The following is an 18,261-nucleotide window of genomic DNA, read 5'->3' on the forward strand; positions in this document are numbered from 1 at the left end:
GGAGGCCCAGGGCTGGTGGGAGGCAAAGCCGCTCTTGACTGAAGAGCAGCTGGTGTCGCCGGGGGCCTGGGCCTGGGCTGCAGATGGGCCGGATCCTCCCTCACCCCAGTGCCCCCGGATGTAAAGTGGGCACCGTTTGGGGGAGTGCTCCCTGTGCCTCATTATAAAAGTTACAGAACACGCAAAGGAGGGAGCGATCGGTTTGTTAGTTGGAAATGATGGGCATATCCAGGGGCGCTGTAAATAGGAGAGGAAAGCCCGGGGCCAGCCTGCCAGGCGGGTAGGAGGCAGGCCCCCCCCAATTCTTGTCAGCCTCAGTACCTTATTTTGAACGTATTCTTCCACTAAGAGCTACCATTTACTGAGCACTAACAATGTGCCAGGCCCTATGCGAAGCAGTTACATCATTTGATCTAATTTTCAAAACCCAAGGCAGAAGGTATTAACTCCATTACACATGGGAAAACTCCGGTTAGGAGTCCCTAACCACCTCTAGAGAGGGGCATAGGAAGGCTTTTGAACCAGAGCTGCGGGAGCTGCAAGTACGAGCTCCAGAGGAAATGATCTGTGAGCAGTAAGGGAGCGTGGGAAGCATAACGGGACCAGGACAAAATGCTGGCTTCTGTCTCCGCGGAGGCTCTGCTGGACCGTGTAGGGGCGCCACAGCTAGAGGTGTGCCCACGCCCAGGGGCTGCTGCAAGCTTCTCTCCCCATTCTGGCAAGGCCTCGTGAGGGTCTCCCAAGAGCCCCAAACCTTTCCCACCCCCCGAATGGCTGGGCACCGCCAGACCAAGCACCTCACACAGACTCTGCTCAGATTATGTGCCCTGGCCCCAGGGGAAGGCAGGAGGGCAGCTGTGGGGTCCTGCTGGGTGGGAGTGGGGGACTCCCCATCCACCCTGGGCAAAGGGGCTTTGGGGTGAGAGCGATGACAGAATGACAGGCCAGTCCAAGAGGAGAGTTGAAAACAAGATTGACGTAACCCTTTATTGCAAATTCTAAAGTAAAAAGATGTACAGTACAAAGTAAAATTGAAATTTCAGACTATAAACTTCCAACCCACTTACACATTCTCATTTCTCAAGCATTTCTGCCATTTCCGCATAAACGGAACAGGGAACAAGTTGAGGCGGTGAGGGGAGGAGATACAGCAAGGGAAAAAAATTAAGTGTTTAGAATAATCACAAACCCCAGAAGCAAGTGAAAGGAAAGATATTTTCTCGACCTGCTGTCCTGGTGATGAGAAGCGGGAGTGGTTGGAGCAGTGCAGTTTAAAATGGCTCTCAGAATAGCAGCATTTATGGTACCATTTCATCTTCCTTAAGTCCAAATAATACTTCGCCCTTCCCTAGTGCCTTTGCCTCTGTATCTCAAAACACTTTACACAACATTTAGTTAAAGCCTCACAACACCCCTGTGAGGTAGGTCAGTATTATTATCCCCATTTTACAGATGGGGAAACTGAGGCACAGAGAGGTTAAGTGACTTGCCCAAGGCCACACAGCGAGCCAGCGGCCGAGCTGGGAATGGAACACAGGAGTTCTGTCCCTTTTCTGGAACCACTGGACCCCGCTCCCCTTTACCTATATACATTCTTCACACACACACCACAAGTGCACACCCACCCCACCCCACCCCACCCCCCTTAGCCTCTATGTACAGCAAACAGTAGTGGGGGACAAGGGCAGGGGGTGCCTCAGCAGCGTTTAATGGAGGAAATCTTGGTAATCTTAAAAAGGGAATCCAAGAAAGCATAGAGCTAAGCCACAATGCAGACTCTGTGCAAACCTTGGTCCCCTCCCAACCCCGACTTCCTCTTCTCTCCTGCTGTCCCCCTGGCTGGTTCGTTGCAGCCAATTCTTTAGGGGGTGGGGGTACCTGAAAATGAACGAAGCTTTTTGCAAAACTTTGGGCAACATCTGAGAAAAGAAAGAGGCATCGCTACAGAAGATGCCCAGGACTCAAGTCACAAAGTCGTAACCCATGGCCATCTCACCTCCACAGTAGGCCTGGAGGCTGGGGACCGGGGGAGGATGGGGACTGACCTACCAGCCATTTCTCTCCAGAGTGGAGCTACTGGAGCAGACGAGAGTGGGCACTTCAGAATCCTCCTGAGAGTGTTTCTGGATCGGGAGACATGGCCTAGAGAGGGATGTCCCCAAAGCAGGGCAGGGTGAGGGGCAGCGGAGGGGGGCCCCTCATCCCTGCACAAATGTGAAGGAGACCAGCCCTAGTGCGCTGGTTTATCTGTGGGGTGATGGAGGGCAAGGCCCAGCATAGCTAGCAGAGTGGAGGCTGCTGGGCATCGTGCACGCCTGAGCTTGGGGGGCACTGGGTTAGATTTTTTTCACAAACTGGTGAAAAAGGCAGAAGTAAGCCAGCCCAGCTGGGCTGGCTGATATCATCCCTGGGGGCTCTGCCAGCTGAACTGGTGAGGAAGGGGTTTCATGGGCCTGTAAGCACCGGCCTAGGGAGGTGTGAGGCATGCAATGGGCGAATGCGGGGGTGGGGGTGGGGGTGGGCAGGTGTCAGGACCTTGCTTCTCTCTCCAATCTCTACCTCTCAGCCAGAACGTGGCCAGAGACCCTGATCTCTCTCCCATTCCTCTCCTTTCCCCGGATGTGCTAAGGTCCCCGTTCCCAGGCCCCTCCCAGGACTCAAGAATTGGGATAGTCAAGCAACAAACACACAGCAAGACAGGCTTCCCTTGTACAGGAAAAAGGGTCGTTTTTATTATGTTTCCTTTTTTGGCTGATAGTAGTGATGTATGTTTTGTCATGTCTCATTTAGAGCAGTGGTGGCCCCCATGCATTCACTAATACACTAATCCTCACTATTGGTCTGGCACAAGTTTACGTTGGTTGCGGCAGAAAATAAAAGAACTCTGGGCACTGTCGCTCCAGGGGCTTTGATTGGGAGTTTCTATTTAACTCTCCCAGGTCAACTTCTGGTGCCAAAAGAGGCCCATTCGGCGAGGGGTGGGAGTTGGACATGCTGACCCCCGTTTGTTCCTGCTCTCGCCCTCTGCTTTAGATTGTGGAGTCTCCTCATCCTAAGTAACAAAGAGATCAAGGAAAGAGGGGGAAAGTGTTTTTCCACACAAACCAGCAACTGTGTCTGCTGCTGCTCAGTGGCTTTGGCTCTGCATTTTAAATGAACAGCATCACGCATGTCTTTTTGCTTTTTGTCCTTTTTTAAAGGTGGATTGTGGAGTATAAATACTGCACCAAGGACCTGGCTACAAAAAATAAATATTTATATTATATTTATATATCTATATATATATATATGTGCAGTGATACTGTGGCTGCTGCTGCTTTTTGATTGGCTTCGTTAATATTTGGCAAAGCGTTGCCGCTTACCCACTCAGTGAAGACGTACAGAAACGTCACCACTGATTCTCTCGGTTCAATGCCTGTTAACTGCGGGTGTAAACTGCTGGTGATGGTGTCATTTACTACCAAAGAAGTGTGGAGCAGGGCAGGTGAGTGAGTGAGAGTGGTGGGTGGGTGGAGGGACGGTGGGGAGGAAAAAGATGGTGGGAAAAGTCTGAAGAAAAAAAAAGTGAAACTTCAAATAGAGTGGTGGTGGCGTCTTTCCTGTGAAGCTGGCTGATGGGTGTCAGATACCAAGGCCCGCGTGTGCCTGAGGAGATAGCCTGCTGGGCTGGGATCGGGTCTGGGGGGAGGGAAAGGGTCAGATATCAGAAAAGACTCATGAATATGTTCTAATAGCTTAACGGTATCGTTAGCATGAGCACTTGGGGTAGCGAGTGGGACCTTATAGCTCTCTTGCCCATCTCAATCCTAAGAAACAGTTATGAAGTTTAGCCAAATCTTGCATAGAAGTGGTTAGAATTTATTGCACATTGGAACAAAAATATATATTTGTGTTGTTTTTGGAAAAGACCATTAGCAATAAAAAATTTTTTGTCTGTCTGTCTGGTTTGGGGATGTACATTGGCTGACAGCATCTAAGTTCTAAGAAAGAAAGGAAAGTATAAAAAATAAAAATAAACATGACAATGGCATAAGCCAGAAGCCATTTCCTATTTAATACGTTAATAATTGTGTATTTACAAAAAGGCATGCCAATAAAATAAAATGATATATTACAGTATTTATAATTCTCTTAAAAAGAATAACCACACACGTCAGCTTCTGTTTTGTGCTGTTTACGATGTAACCTGTACACGATACTATGCATTCATCCTAGCGGTTAGCAGCGTCACCTAAAGAGATGCCTTTTCAACCTCGTATTGGGCGTAGTACGAAAGTTCCACGGTGGTGCCACAGAAGCAGGCTTACGCGAGCTGGCCCGCATCTAATGGTCCAGCAAGACAGAAAGCTCTGCTTCCCGGCTCGCTGTGGTTTGTTCTACGCCAAACTAGTCAGGTGGACATACATCCAAAGTGCGTCTACTGCAAGGCAGATTGGTGTGTCTGATTATGGGTTCTTTTCCCCCCTCGGTTATAAGGTTCAGGGAAAATTCATTTTGATTTGGTTAGCAAGCGAAAGTCTCTCCTCATTCTTTGTATAGACTTCCTGACACATTCAACTGCAGCATCTTGGCTTTAAAATCTAGTCATCAGACAAGAAACCCCTGGGCTACTAAAAACTGTCTTCCCTAAAGCAGGAGATGGAATGAGAGAGAGGACGCTCCCCACAAAAGCCACTCTCCAATGGCAATGAGCAGGTTGCTAAGCAGATAGCAAAACTGGCTGGAAGGGAATGCGCTGGGGGAAGCTGGAACATCTTAAGAATAAATACTAAGTTGTTTTCTCGTGAGAATCAGTGCAATAAAGAACCCAAGTGGGCCTGGTTCAGAGGAGGCGCCATCACTACCTCAGATCCCACCAGCGATGAGTTATTCTAACAGGACGTGAAAGAAACCACAGCCATAGCCCCAGTGCTGCTGCCCTCACCCACCTCTGTGGGCAAGGGAAGCCCTGCTCGGTGGAAAATGTGAGGGAGGTGAGAGGAATCATGCAGTGTGTGAGCTTGGGACAACCCCTCTGCAGAAGGGAGGCCTGTTCAGAACGTCTGAACCCCTCTCCGCGTGGACCCGAGCCCAGAGGAAGCCACATGCAGAAGGACGTGATACCAGATGAAGTGAGCACCCTTCACCCCCAACGAAAGGTGTTGTAAGTTCCCCAAATTACCCCCTAGAGATAACATACTACTTTGAATAGCATGTTTACCTCTATCCCAAATAAATGTCAGTTCTCTAGATGAACTTCTGATTTTTGTTTTTAGCCCTAGGATTTGGTTTTACAGTGACATTATTAATACAAGCCATTTGAGATCAAAATTTCCCCACGTACGGGACACAGAGCAGCATTAAACAGTTCATCTTTCAAAATGTGCAACAATGGCTGTAAGAGATGTCTGTTAAACATATACACACACGGATCCATCTGCTTGTTGGATTGGGTTTGTTTTTGTTGGACGTGGTCAATTGGTTGGTTATGTTTCCCTATCAGGTGTATGAAAGGCTTCTAAGAATTCATAAAGAATTATGGTGGGTATGGAACTCTTACCATTTTTTTTCCAAATACAGTGAACGGTGCAGGGCTGGGTCCTATTCGAAGGCTGACCCAGTGCAGGGGACAGGATGAGCAGCGTCCTGTGGTGTATGGTTCTCATGCATGACTTCTGATCACGGCATGCCATCATGCAAATCATTTCCACGCATTGAACGAGCACAATGTTTGGAATCGGCCTGAGCAAGTCCTCCTCAGCCTGAAGAAACCTGATTGTTTGCCCCCACCCATCTCCAAACCACGTGCAGCCCATGTGGAGAAGATGCGGTTTATGTCAAAGAAACTGACAATTAAATGACATGGGCTAAATGTGAGTGTGAGTGTGTGTGTGTGTTTTCTTTTGCTGCTTAGCTTAACTAATGTAGGAATGCAAATATAGTTTGCATGAACAAACGAACTTTTTAAAGTGATGCTTTCTGCTTCTGAGAATCAACAAAATGAAAAAATAAGATCCATTTGGCTGCAAGGGAAATATGCTGGTCCCGGCAGCCTCTCCTCTGTTTTTGTGTCCTGTTTAGTTTTGTCCTAAGTTGCATTGACTGATGTGGAACATGCAGTAACCACCTGCCCAAGCGTTAGAAAATCTGTGAGTCAGGGGGCAGGGTCCTTTGCCCTGGGCAGGTCACTGCTCAAGATGCAACCATGTGACATGGTAAGCAGACTACGTTTGGTATAGATCGTCAGGGTAAAGTGTCTCCACAGCTGTTCTGCACTGATAATATTCAGGAAGTTTGTAAACAATCTTTCACTTGCACATTTTAAGTCTGTACAATATTAAATTTTCGCTTTCCTCTAACACTTGGATTCTCTGACCTCTTTTTGTCTTTTGGCTTTTTCCCTTCTTCCTTCCTCTGCCCGCTGCTGTTTCTCCTTCTCAGGTTTAGTCACACTGTCATAGGATGGGAGGGAGGCAGTAGACGGGGTGCTCTCCTTCTTCTCCGGGTGTGTGCCTCCATTCTCCAGCTTGTTGGAAGCTATCTTTTTGCAAATGAAGCCCCGCCTTGCTAAATGTCCCCGGTAGGCGCGCTGCAGGACCACTGCCGACACCTCCTCCTGCTTGCGCCGCAGTGTGGTCGTGATCGGCTCGTAAGACACTTTGGAAGGATTGGATGCCACGAACCGCTCCTCCATCTGCTGTCGAAGGATGTCCAGCTCCCCGCTGTCTCCCAGGACCCGCTTGGTGAAGGCAAAAAGGATGTCCAAGCAGTGGATGCGGTCCCCGCTAACCATGGGCAGATCCATGGCAATGAGCTCAATGGTGTTGGGCTTGGGCACTCGCAGAGGATGCTCCAAGGCATCTGCGAAGTCTGCCAGCTTACAGTACTCGATGAACTGGGTGGCGTCGGGGTCGAACTTCTCCCAGATCTCGTAGAAGGTCTCAAAGTCGTCCTCACTCAGAGGGTCTGCACTTTCCTCGGTGGCTACACTGAAGTTCTCCAAGATGATGGCAATGTACATGTTCACAACAATTAGGAAGGAGATGATGATGTAGCTTACAAAGAAGAAGATGCCCACTGAGGGGTTCCCGCAGTCTCCCTTGAAGCCACTCCCGGGGTGCTCCTTGTCCAGACTGCAGTCAGGGGGGCGGTTGAGGATGGGCAGCAGCAGGCCATCCCACCCAGCGGAGGTTGTGATCTGGAACAGGCAGATCATGCTATTGCCAAATGTCTCAAAGTTGAACATGTCATCAATGCCAGCCTCGTGCTTCACATACGCAAAATTGGACATCCCAAAGATGGAGAAGATGAACATGACCAGGAAGAGCAGAAGGCCGATGTTGAACAGAGCAGGCAAGGACATCATTAAGGCAAAGAGCAGGGTCCGAATCCCTTTGGCGCCTTTGATCAGACGCAAGATGCGCCCAATACGGGCCAATCGGATGACTCGGAATAGGGTTGGGGAAACAAAGTATTTCTCAATTATATCCGCCAGGAACATTCCTAAGAAGAGGAATAGAAGAAGATATGTTACTGGGATTGGAGACATCCTTTGGTATAATGAAACCCTTAAGTTCAAAGGACTTTATAGAATGACTGCCTTACTATTTAATCTGAACTATCATGATAAAAAAGAAAATCACATTTCAAAGATATAAAAAAAGATAAAACAATAAAATAGACACCCATGTAGCTAACACCCAGATTTAAGAGACGCTAGCATTTCGCCAGATTTGCTTCCTCTTCATTCCCAGAAGCAACCACAGTCTTGAAGACAGTGTGTATCATTGCGGTGTCTTCATGATTTTGGCATGTATGGATCCATAAGTAATATATAAATAGCATTTTACATGCTTAAGGAATTAAAATATATCTCTTTTTAGATCAAATTTTTTAGATCTCTAACTTGCTTTTGAGACTTAACATTGTGAAATCTGGTGTTAAAATAATTTTAGATTATTCATGATAATGGTTGAAAATCATGACTAGGTCCTCATTTATCTGGTTTCCCACTCAAGGATAATTTGTTATTTTCAAATTTGTGCATGTATGGCTTCCTGAGGTGTTATCAATTCTTTTCCAAAATGCTATCAAATTTCCATATCCACAAACAGTAATGAGAGGTCCTCCCTCCACCCTGTGACTTCACTCCCTTTGGCTGTGATGTCTTAGTTATTCCGGTAATGCCGCCAATTTTCAAAGTGTCTTCTTCCTGGCTCTGGAAAGACATTTTGGTTTCTCATTGCCCCATGTCCATACCCCAAAGAATGAGTCTAGAAAACTAAAGAGACTTCTCATGAGTGGCGTTTAACTCAGCTTCTAAACTTTGAAATCAGTATCACCAGATAAAAAGGTCGAGACATTAGTAGGAAATAACAGTAGATGGTGAAAATGTGCAAACCAAAGGGCTGTGTTCTATTCACACTCAGCCAGCGGCCCATCTCCACCAGACCACCTGCTTTAAAGCTACAGAGCAATAATGGGAGCCCGACAAGGGCCACAGAAGGAAGAGCAGATGGAAAGGATGGGAACCTGCAGGGAAGACAAAGGTGTGGTCTCTTTCTTCAGTGCCTTCTGCTGTCGAGGCCCCAATGAGACAACACGGGCTTCAACTGACATGAGGGATTGACTTTAAGTTAAAATATGTCTTTCAACCATAAGGACTCATAAACATTGGGTGACAATCAGCAGAAGGCGGTGGAATCCCCTTACCTGAAGGTTTTAAGGTAGGTAAGCCTCTCAGGAAAGGACAAGAGGCAAGAAGTTCAAAGTAGGCCAGGTAACCTCTTGGGGTTTCGTCTGGAGCTAGAATTCCATGGGTGTTTGAACTTTCAAGAAAACCTCTACCTCATCCAGGACCCAAATCGCTACATCAGCTCTCTTCTTTTCACTTCTCAATTAAGCCATAACCAGTGGCCATAAGAAGTCAGGTAACATATGTAATACTTGCATTCCATGTATGGTGGCCAAGTAAGGCTTCAGAGAGAAGATGCCTGAGCGATGTTTTGTAGGATGAATGTCTATTTGTCCCCAGAGAATAGGAGAGAGACGGGGCAAACAGCAACCCAGGCAGCAGGAACACCATTTACGGGGCCTTTCAGGAGGTTCCGGGGCTAGTTTCACCCCAGATCCTCTTAATTTAAAAAGATAATTTCTATACTTTCATTTCTGAGCAAATTAATGATATCTAATAGAAACTCCAATCATTAAAATCTATTTTTTTAAAAATATATTTTATTGATATTTTACAGAGAGAAAGGGAGAGAGATAGAGAGTTAGAAACATCGATGAGAGAGAAACATCGATCAGCTGCCTCCTGCACATCTCCTACTGGGAATGTGCCCGCAACCCAGGTACATGCCCTTGACCGGAATCGAACCTGGGACCTTTCAGTCCGCAGGCCGAAGCTCTATCCACTGAGCCAAACCGGTTTCGGCTAAAATCTATTTTTGAGAGCAGGGGGCACGGTCTTGTCTGCGGGTTTTCCGTCCCACTCAGTGATGGGGGGGCAGAAAAGGGTTGAGCACAGTGGAAAGGGCAGCACTGTTCAATGCGTGCTCGTGGGAGGCTGAGAGTCTGGACCTGAGGCTGGGCGCTGGGCTTGAATCCTGTTTGCTCACTTACTAGTCCCATGTCTCAGTAACTGCTCTGTGCTTGCTGATACTTACAGGGCTGTTGTACGGGCTATAAATTAAAACATGCAAAGCACGTGGAATGGTGATCAGCACATACTAATTCCACTAAAATGTAAGGTATCATTATTATAACTTGAAAAAGATGTTGTGATCAAAGAAAAGTGGGATGGTGTATTAAACAGTTCTTTACTGCAGGACTTCCAGGAGCCTTCTAGAGCAGTGATGGCGAACCTTTTGAGCTCGGCGTGTCAGCATTTTGAAAAACCCTAACTTAACTCTGGTGCCGTGTCACATATAGAAATTTTTTGATATTTGCAACCATAGTAAAACAAAGACTTATATTTTTGATATTTATTTTATATACTTAAATGCCATTTAACAAAGAAAAATCAACCAAAAAAATGAGTTTGCGTGTCAGAGGTTCGCCATCACTGTTCTAGAGACTACTGTGCTCTGTGACCCTCACCAGGGAAATTCACTGTACAGTGTTGCCCAAAGTAATTTCATCGTGGGATTCTTTTACTGGGGAAGAGATGGATGATGGGATTAGTGTTCCATGTAGCAACACATATTTGGACATGCTGCCCCTGAGGACAGAAACTAGAAAGTGGCACAGGCCCAGGTGAGTGCCGCCTCACTAAACCAGCCTGGCCACCAGAGCTCTGGAACTGGTCCCCATGGGGCTCGGGCGCTCTCTCTCTGCTAGCCTGTCAGACCTACCGAGGCAGTGTTTCACCACTCAGGGTGCCTTTTAGGAAGGCAAGGAATCGTTCTGAGAGGGCAAGCAATAGGACAGCATTTCCTCTGTCTGCCAGAACAGCACCCCTTTAACCTTTAGGTGAAGCAAAACGCCACACAGCTGCTGTTAAAACACCAACCTGAGTTCTGCTTCTGCTACCTCTGAGTTGAGTGACCTTCATGTCTTTACAGTGAAGGTAATAAAATAGCCCGCTTCCTGGGCTGTCATAAGGTGACACATGGGCTTAAGCGAAGAGCGTGACCGGCCTGCACCCCAGACCTGCGTAACTCGTTGCTCTCCCAGGAATCTTGTCCTCAAGGCCAGTCAGATGCCCATCTCCCTTCCCGCCTGCCCCACTCACCCACAATGGAGAGGATGACCACCACGAAGTCGAAGATGTTCCAGCCAATGGTGAAGTAGTAGTGCCTCAGGGCAAACATTTTGAGCACACACTCACAGGTGAAGAAGATGACGAAGACCAGGTTAATCCAGTAGAGGATGTTCTCCATCTGCTTGCTCTGAGTGTCTGTCTCCACCATCATTGTCACCATGTTAAGGCAGATGAGCATCATGATAACAATGTCAAAGGCTTGTTGAGTGACAAAATCAAAGACGATACCTTGGATTTTGTTCTGGGGTGGGGAGAGGGGAAAGAAAGAAACGAAGGATTCATGAAAGCCTTTCTAAGCAGGCTGTGGTTGCCATCCTGTTGATCAGAGTGCGCTGCTTTCTTTCTATAATACCAGCCAGCTCGATCCTGCTGCTCTCTCAGGAGAGCAGGAACATGGACAGACCCCAACATCAGTATCACTTCACCTAGAGTTTTCGAAACTGCCACTCTTTTCTTTTGCATCTATGCCATCGCACAGGTCTAGATGTCTCCCCACCTTTCCAGCTGCTCCTTTTCAGTCTCATTTGCCAACCGTTTCTTCTCTTATTTAATCTCTTCTTTCTCTATGCTTTCCCCTAGGAGAGCTCATATATTCCTACTGCTTACACAATATCTATGTTCTTAGTTTCCCAAGGTCTTCTCAGCCCATATCTTCCCTCTGAATTCCTGTGTTGCTACTTGCTATCTCTCCTTGATGACGTAAGCATCTCCAACTTAACAAGCCCAAAGCAGAACTAAGTCCTTTCCCTGCCCCTCACCAAACTTGATCCTCTCAACGATCCATCCAGTCTCTAAGCCAGAAATTGGAGAGTCATCCTTGTGTCTTTCCTCTCCCTCATCCCCCCCATCTAATCCATTGCAGGTCCGACTGATTCTTTCTCCAAAAATATAGCTTGAATTCATCCACTTCATTCCACTTCTGTTGTCCCTATTCTAGCCTAAGCTATCAGCATCTTTCATCCGGACTTCTAGAAGAGTCCCTGATTGGTCTTCCTGCTTCCTCTTACCCGCATCCAACAATCTCCACACAGCATCAAGTGTGATTATTTAAAAACATAAATTAATCACATAATTTTTAAAAAATATATTTTTATTGATTTCAGAGAAGAAAGGAGAGGGAGAGAGAGATTAAAACATCAATGATGAGAATCACTGATCGGTTGCCTCCTGCACACCCCTACTAGGAATTGTGCTCGCAACCCAGGCATGTGCCCTTGACAGGAATCAAACCCGGGACCCTTCAGTCCCCAGGCTGATGCTCTATCCACTGAGCAAAACCAGGCAGGGCAATCATATCATTCTTCTAGTTACAACCTTTTAGTAGTTTCTCATTGTGCTTGCAACAAAATTCCTATTGTTAACCTGGCTTAAAAATGCCTTTCACAGTCTGCCCCTTCTTCCAGCTCATCACCACCTGGCCACACTAATGTTTCTGGCTTTTAGGGCCTCATTTGCTTTTCCAGGATCTCTTTCTCCCATATTTTGGCTGTTTCTCACCACTCAAGTAGACCCTCCTTAGTGAGGCTTTCTCTGACTACTCTTTTAAAGTAGATCTCCCCATCCTAAGCATCCATTCTTCTCTGTCATGGCCCTCCAGTTAATTTTTTCTCACAACAATGCACATTTTATAAGAGCTGTTTGCTTATTTATCTCTATCCCCACTATATAATGTAATCTCCATGATAGCAGTGTCTAAATTTTGGTATCACTTTATGTTTAGTGCCTGGTACATAAGTGACCTATAACCACAAGCTAATTGATATAAACAAGAGTTAAGTTCCCATGCATCTCATCAATGTTATAATGAAACCCACTGTTGAACAAAAGAATGCTACTGAAGGACCTGCTATATTTGCTGGAAGAGTGCTAATCACTCTTAATGCTTCTTACCACACTAAGTTTTTATATTTTAGTGTGGAAGAAAATGCACTCAGGTTCCCATGTACAAAGTACTGAACAGAACTTTAGAAATGTCAACCCTCTTCCATTCCTTTTGGTCCCATTTCTATCCCAGAATGGAAACGCTAACATCAAGGAACTAAAAACCATTCGTTTTCTTAAGTTCTCCCTGAGTGTTTTGAAAGTACTGAGGCCCTTGAGCTGGTGATTACTTTCAGGATTACTTTAACTTGGTGTTTTCCAAGCAATGAAGTTCTGCAAAGCCCTAGGATTTCCTTTCTCTCAGAATTTGGTGAGGCGAGTATGCCAGGTGTGGCGGTGAGTAGGGAAAATACTCTGGAACTCCCACTCTTGATTAAAACAAAGTAGCTCTACTATTATTTTTACAAAAGAAGTTGCCAGGAAAGCTTCTATTTTAAGAGTTCTGCTGTGTGTGTGTGTGTGTGTGTGTGTGTGTGTGTGTGTTACTTTAAATGCAAGTTACAGAAGAAGGAACTTTGAGCCTGGTCTTTGGGGGCCACGGGCATCAGGAGCCTCTGCTCTGAAGCAAGAGGACAACCACCAACAGAAGGTAAAGCAGAATCCCAGGCCCCAGATCTGCTTTACAGAAGGCTCAGTTCAAGGAGGAGACCAGGACATCAGACTCTCCTAGTTTCACTCTCTTCTGCTCCCACAAATATCCGGAAGCACTATGTTAGCTTCTAGGCACAAGGCTGACCTGTGGGGTAGAGGGTTGAGGAAATGATGACTAAACCTATCTCGGACTGGCAGGAAAGAGATCAGCTTTCATTTCTCCGTCCTCTGTGAATTTTTAGCTGCCTCTTAAACATTTCTCTGGCAGGGCCAGAGCCAATGTGGTTAACATGCCAATTTCCTGCTGCTGCCCAAGGAAGGCCCAGAGGCAAGGTCAAGCTCACATGTAAAAGCCATCCCAAACCTTCATCCCTGTTCTTGTGCCATTCTCCTCAGATCTTCTGGATGCGGTGAGTAGGAGACGATGTGAGGACACAGGCAGCCCATCACTTACCCCTTTCCTTCCTCTGAAGTAACCCTACAGGTGTCTGCTTCCATATGGGGCCTCACTCTGCCCAGGGCCTGTACAGTGCACTCACCAGGGGGCGGGGAATGGGTTTCTGTGGTTTCTTCGAGCCCAGCTTTTTCATGGCATTGTAGTACTTCTTCTGTTCTTCAGTCATGAAGATGTCCTGACCTCCAAAGTAAAGGAGGGAAGAAGAGAAGCAGCAATTACAACCGGTTCTCAAGTGTTATGGCTTTGGAACCTAAGGTTCAAAATTGGGAACTGGGAGACACTTATCCCCCTTCCTCTCCCGAGGTCAGTTCAGCTAATGGTTGTCCCAGAGTGAGGCAGACCTGGGACAACTACTGTAATTCAAAGAGACCTGCCTTTGTTTCAGCTTGGGTTTCCTGAGCTCTGCAGGAAGGAAGGAAATGAACAACCCAATTACAGACTCTCAGGGAAGGTAACCTTGAGAGCAATGGCTTTGAAGATAGTCACATCTCAGGATTCCTAAATTTTTTTGGGGGTGGGGGTGGGGGGGCCTGCTTTCTTGACAAAAATCGAGGGAAAAGACATTTTAAAATAAAAGGATTTTCAAGTCCTGGCTAATGGCCCATTTATTTCTAACAATATTAAAAATATAGAAATTCTGATGCAAGAAAACATTCCTTGGAGTTTGTTGGGATGGACTTGATTTATAAAATGAGTAACAAGTAATCTTTTCAATTTGCTTTGGAAAATTATTAACCATCTGGGACAAGTAAGGAAGTGAATTTTCTAAGGATGGCCTCTCAATCCCAATTTGCTAGTAGTAGTACCCAGGGATTAATGTGGACAGTTACAAGTCTAGACAATTTCTACTTCTCACGGTAGCTATTCATTTGCTTCCCTTTTCACTCCTGTCACTAGACCCTCTCCTACCCTACTTCCCTCTGGTAGGAGACCACAACCAGTAAAAGGTCTCAAGAATAAGACTGCTAGTAAATGTGGTAAGCCACACACTGAAATCCAGCCCTCAACAGGAAGAGCTGGTTGGGGCTATTGTGCAGTGGGGCAAGTGCCACAGTGACGTGACAGTATGGATTTTAGAGGAAGAAAGGTGTTCCCTCTCTCGAGATAGGGTCAGAGACACAGAGAGCTACGCCCTCATCTGGGTGGACCTCTGACCACTGGCAATGAGGGGAGGAGACCTATCTTTTTCTTTTGTTGATTGAAGTTATCAATGATGACACCAATGAACAGGTTCAGGGTGAAGAAGGAGCCGAAGATGATGAAGATGACAAAGTAGATGTACATGTAGATGTTGTCCTCATACTTAGGCTGCTCTTCAGGCTGTCAAAGGACAGGAGAGAAAGGAAGAGGGTCAGCTCCTCACCTGGGGATCAGGTGGGCAGTTCTGACCTGCCAAGGCCATCAGCCATAACTGACCACTCGAGCTGCTGAACAGGCTGGGAAGGGGGAGCCCTAGGTTCTCTGTCTCCTTCACGGTGGAGGCCCTGCCCTCAGAAGACATTGTTCCTGCCATGCCTTAGGTCAGCGGTTCTCAACCTGTGGGTCGCGACCCCTTTGGGGGTCGAACGACCCTTTCACAGGGGTCGCCTAAGATCATCGGAAAACACATATATAATTACATATTGTTTTTATGATTAATCACTATGCTTTAATTATGTTCAATTTGTAACAATGAAATTGGGGGTCACCACAACAGGAGGAACTGTATTAAAGGGTCGCGGCATTAGGAAGGTTGAGAACCACTGACTTCGGTGGAGAATATGCAAATCATGAGGTGAGAGGCTGTCTGCTAGGAGCCACACTTATTTCAAAGCAGCACTGAGGAGCAGACAGCCCAGTGGGCAGGCAGCCTGGTCGTCTAGAGTCAGCGTAAGAGAGTGATGACTTACTGAGAGGAGCCAAGTGTCCTATAATCAATAAGACAAGCAACAAAGGTTCCAACCCCCCCTCTCTTTCCTGATGAGATCCACCATGCTGCTCCTGTCCTAGCCATCTAGGAAGGTTGTGGTTTCATCAGGTACATCCTTACCTTTCGGGAATCTACAGCTGCGTACATGATGTCCATCCAGCCTTTGAAGGTTGCCTGGCAAACAGAGTCAGTCATTAGACTGTGCCTGTGAGGGGGTGGGTGGGAGCCTAAGCAGTGGTCCAAGAGGTCAGGCTTAGGTTCAGTGAGAACACAAACAGGGAGACTGAGTGTAGCCTCACGTGGACATACACCTTTTCTGTTTATTAATACACGTCCCAAGGGAGCTTTGTCTACGTCCCTTAAAATAACATCAAAGTTTGGCAGAGAAACATGTTGACAATGGTAATTGGATCAATAGTTTTACAAAAGGTCTTAAAAGCGGGCCTGAGAAGGTTGCCCAAAGCTGGGGGAAACTCATATTCATGAATGAATAGCATGAATCTACTGAGGGTACTTAGAACTTGGAGGAATCATTTTTTAAAAGGTGTTAAACAAGCAATTGGCTCTGGAAAATTCATAGCTGCATTAAAAAATACAACAAAAAACCTAAGTCAGAACTACTCCTTTACCAATACATACATGTATAGCCTACGGTAGTGGCAATACTGGCTTCACCCTAGGCAGCCCCTTCCCAGTTCTGTTTCTCAACCTAGTACACCTAGCCTGATTTTGCAAACAAATATGGGTGACCAACTACAATTCTCCATGTTTTGCTCACATTCTATGTATGTTTTATTTACTTAACCAGATTCTACGTTTTTTCAGGGTGTGGGCAGCTCTTTATTCGTTTGATGGCTCTAGCAGTGCCAAGCACAGCACCTGGCATGTGGTGGGGACAGTGAGTATAACGTTGGACTGGCTGGTGGATATGCATTGGTCTCCTGGAGCTGCTCCAATTAAAATTCAATTTGCGGGTACAATTTCTTGAACTGGGATAGAACAACGAGAGTACTTTGGAATGAAATGAACTACTGCTCATCCCCTTAACTCTGCCTCCTACTACCAGTTAGCAGTAAGTGCTTAATATGTAAGACTGTGTTGAGAGCTCCACCTGCATAATAGCATTTAATACACCCAACAACTATATGATGTAGACAGTTGTACTAGTAACAAAATACATCATCGCAAATACCATTATTAAGCACTGCTATATGCCAGGCACTGTGGTAAGAAATTTGAGTAAATTATCATGAATCTTCCTGACAACCATACATGGTATTATTATCCACATTTAATAGAGGAAGAAACTGACTCAGAGAGGTTAGGTAATTGTCCAAGATGACATATCCAATAAATGAGTGTGGCTCAAACCTACATCAGTCTGATTCCAAAGCCTAGGAACTTTCATTGCCTCACACAGTCCTATAAAACATCCCCAAAAACTGGTAAGAGAGGAAGAGGAGGCTAGGCATAATGGCATGTTACCTGATTACAATAAACCCTTTCTCACTGTGATACACTGAGACCTTCCTCTGGGGCTGACCTGAGTGGCAGCAACATTGCACGACCATGTTCTTTCCTTTAACTTCAGTGCAGGCGTTATGGAGAACTGTTCCACTCCATCAAACTGCCCTCACTTTTGTTTGTTTATGCACTCATCTTCATTTTTTCCTTTTTCTGTAACTACACACTTGCACTGGAGAGAGAAGGCGATTGCTCTGCAGCTTTATTGTGCTGCAGGAATCTCTGTTTGTGGCTGAGCTTCAGAGCAGCAAGAGCTCCTTGGAGTGAGGTCTTGGAGAGGTCAGAGTACGCGGGGAACGTGTCTCCCTGGAACTAGTTTGAGGAATGACCCAGGGCTGGGTGACCTATTAAGAATCATCTTGATTCTGGAAGCAGCGGGGAGGGGGAACCACAGAAGATTTCTGCTACCCACCTGAATTTCATAGGACAGAAAACATAACAATACTTACCACCTGAAGAAGCGCCAGGTATCCTGCCCCAACGTTGTCAAAGTTGATCTTCACGTTCTTCCATCTGATTTCTGTATTGTTCCCCTCCATGAGCTTTTCACAATCAGTTTTATTGTTGACAATTTCAATTTCAAATCGTTCTTCCGAAGTCTCATTAAAGCAGTAGTGGTACTTTCCCGCAAACAGGTTAACGCCCATGATGCTGAAAATCAGCCAGAAGATGAGACACACCAGCAGCACATTCATGATGGAGGGGATGGCGCCCACCAAGGCATTCACCACCACCTGCATTGGAAGGGGGAGGTTGCTGAGTGGGGGAGGAAGTACGGGCAAACACACTTTTTTTTTTTTGATTTCCAGGAGGGGAATGACATTGTGTGGCTTGTTCTGACTACAGAAACATTATGTCCCTTTTGAAATTAGGGTAACTGGAGAGGTCCAGAAGTAGGACCAAAATTTTCTAAATCGATGAAATACATTTGGAAGGATTCTAATAAATTACATATTTATTTCATCTAACACAAATCCCCTGCCCATGTTGACCTAGTCTTCCCTCCTAGGTATCAACCTGGACCAAAAACATTATTTTAGTCCAACCTCCCTCTCATAAAACATGCCCCAAGGGAAAATCTGACAGATCTCAAGCTCACAGGTTGCCTTTCAACAGACATTCCCCCTCTGCAAAACAAGTGTGACTTTTTAAAAA

At 46.1% G+C, this 18,261-nt stretch overlaps 1 protein-coding gene across 1 annotated transcript in view; it reads right to left on the reverse strand.

The window, feature by feature from the left end:
* Positions 1–956: 956 nt before the first annotated feature.
* Positions 957–18,261, reverse strand: part of SCN8A (sodium channel, voltage gated, type VIII alpha subunit) — a 133,690-nt gene continuing 116,385 nt past the window's right edge. Inside the window, exons 22-27 of the mRNA XM_014542022.1 lie at positions 17,556–17,840; positions 15,703–15,756; positions 14,856–14,993; positions 13,756–13,860; positions 10,715–10,985; positions 957–7,482 (exon numbers count right to left, since the gene is read on the reverse strand). Coding sequence (XP_014397508.1) covers positions 6,335–7,482; positions 10,715–10,985; positions 13,756–13,860; positions 14,856–14,993; positions 15,703–15,756; positions 17,556–17,840 — 2,001 coding nt within the window. The 3' untranslated portion in view covers positions 957–6,334. The remainder of the gene's footprint in view (positions 7,483–10,714; positions 10,986–13,755; positions 13,861–14,855; positions 14,994–15,702; positions 15,757–17,555; positions 17,841–18,261) is intronic.

This window comes from Myotis brandtii, unplaced genomic scaffold, assembly GCF_000412655.1.
Source record: "Myotis brandtii unplaced genomic scaffold, ASM41265v1 scaffold29, whole genome shotgun sequence".
Taxonomy (NCBI): domain Eukaryota; kingdom Metazoa; phylum Chordata; class Mammalia; order Chiroptera; family Vespertilionidae; genus Myotis; species Myotis brandtii.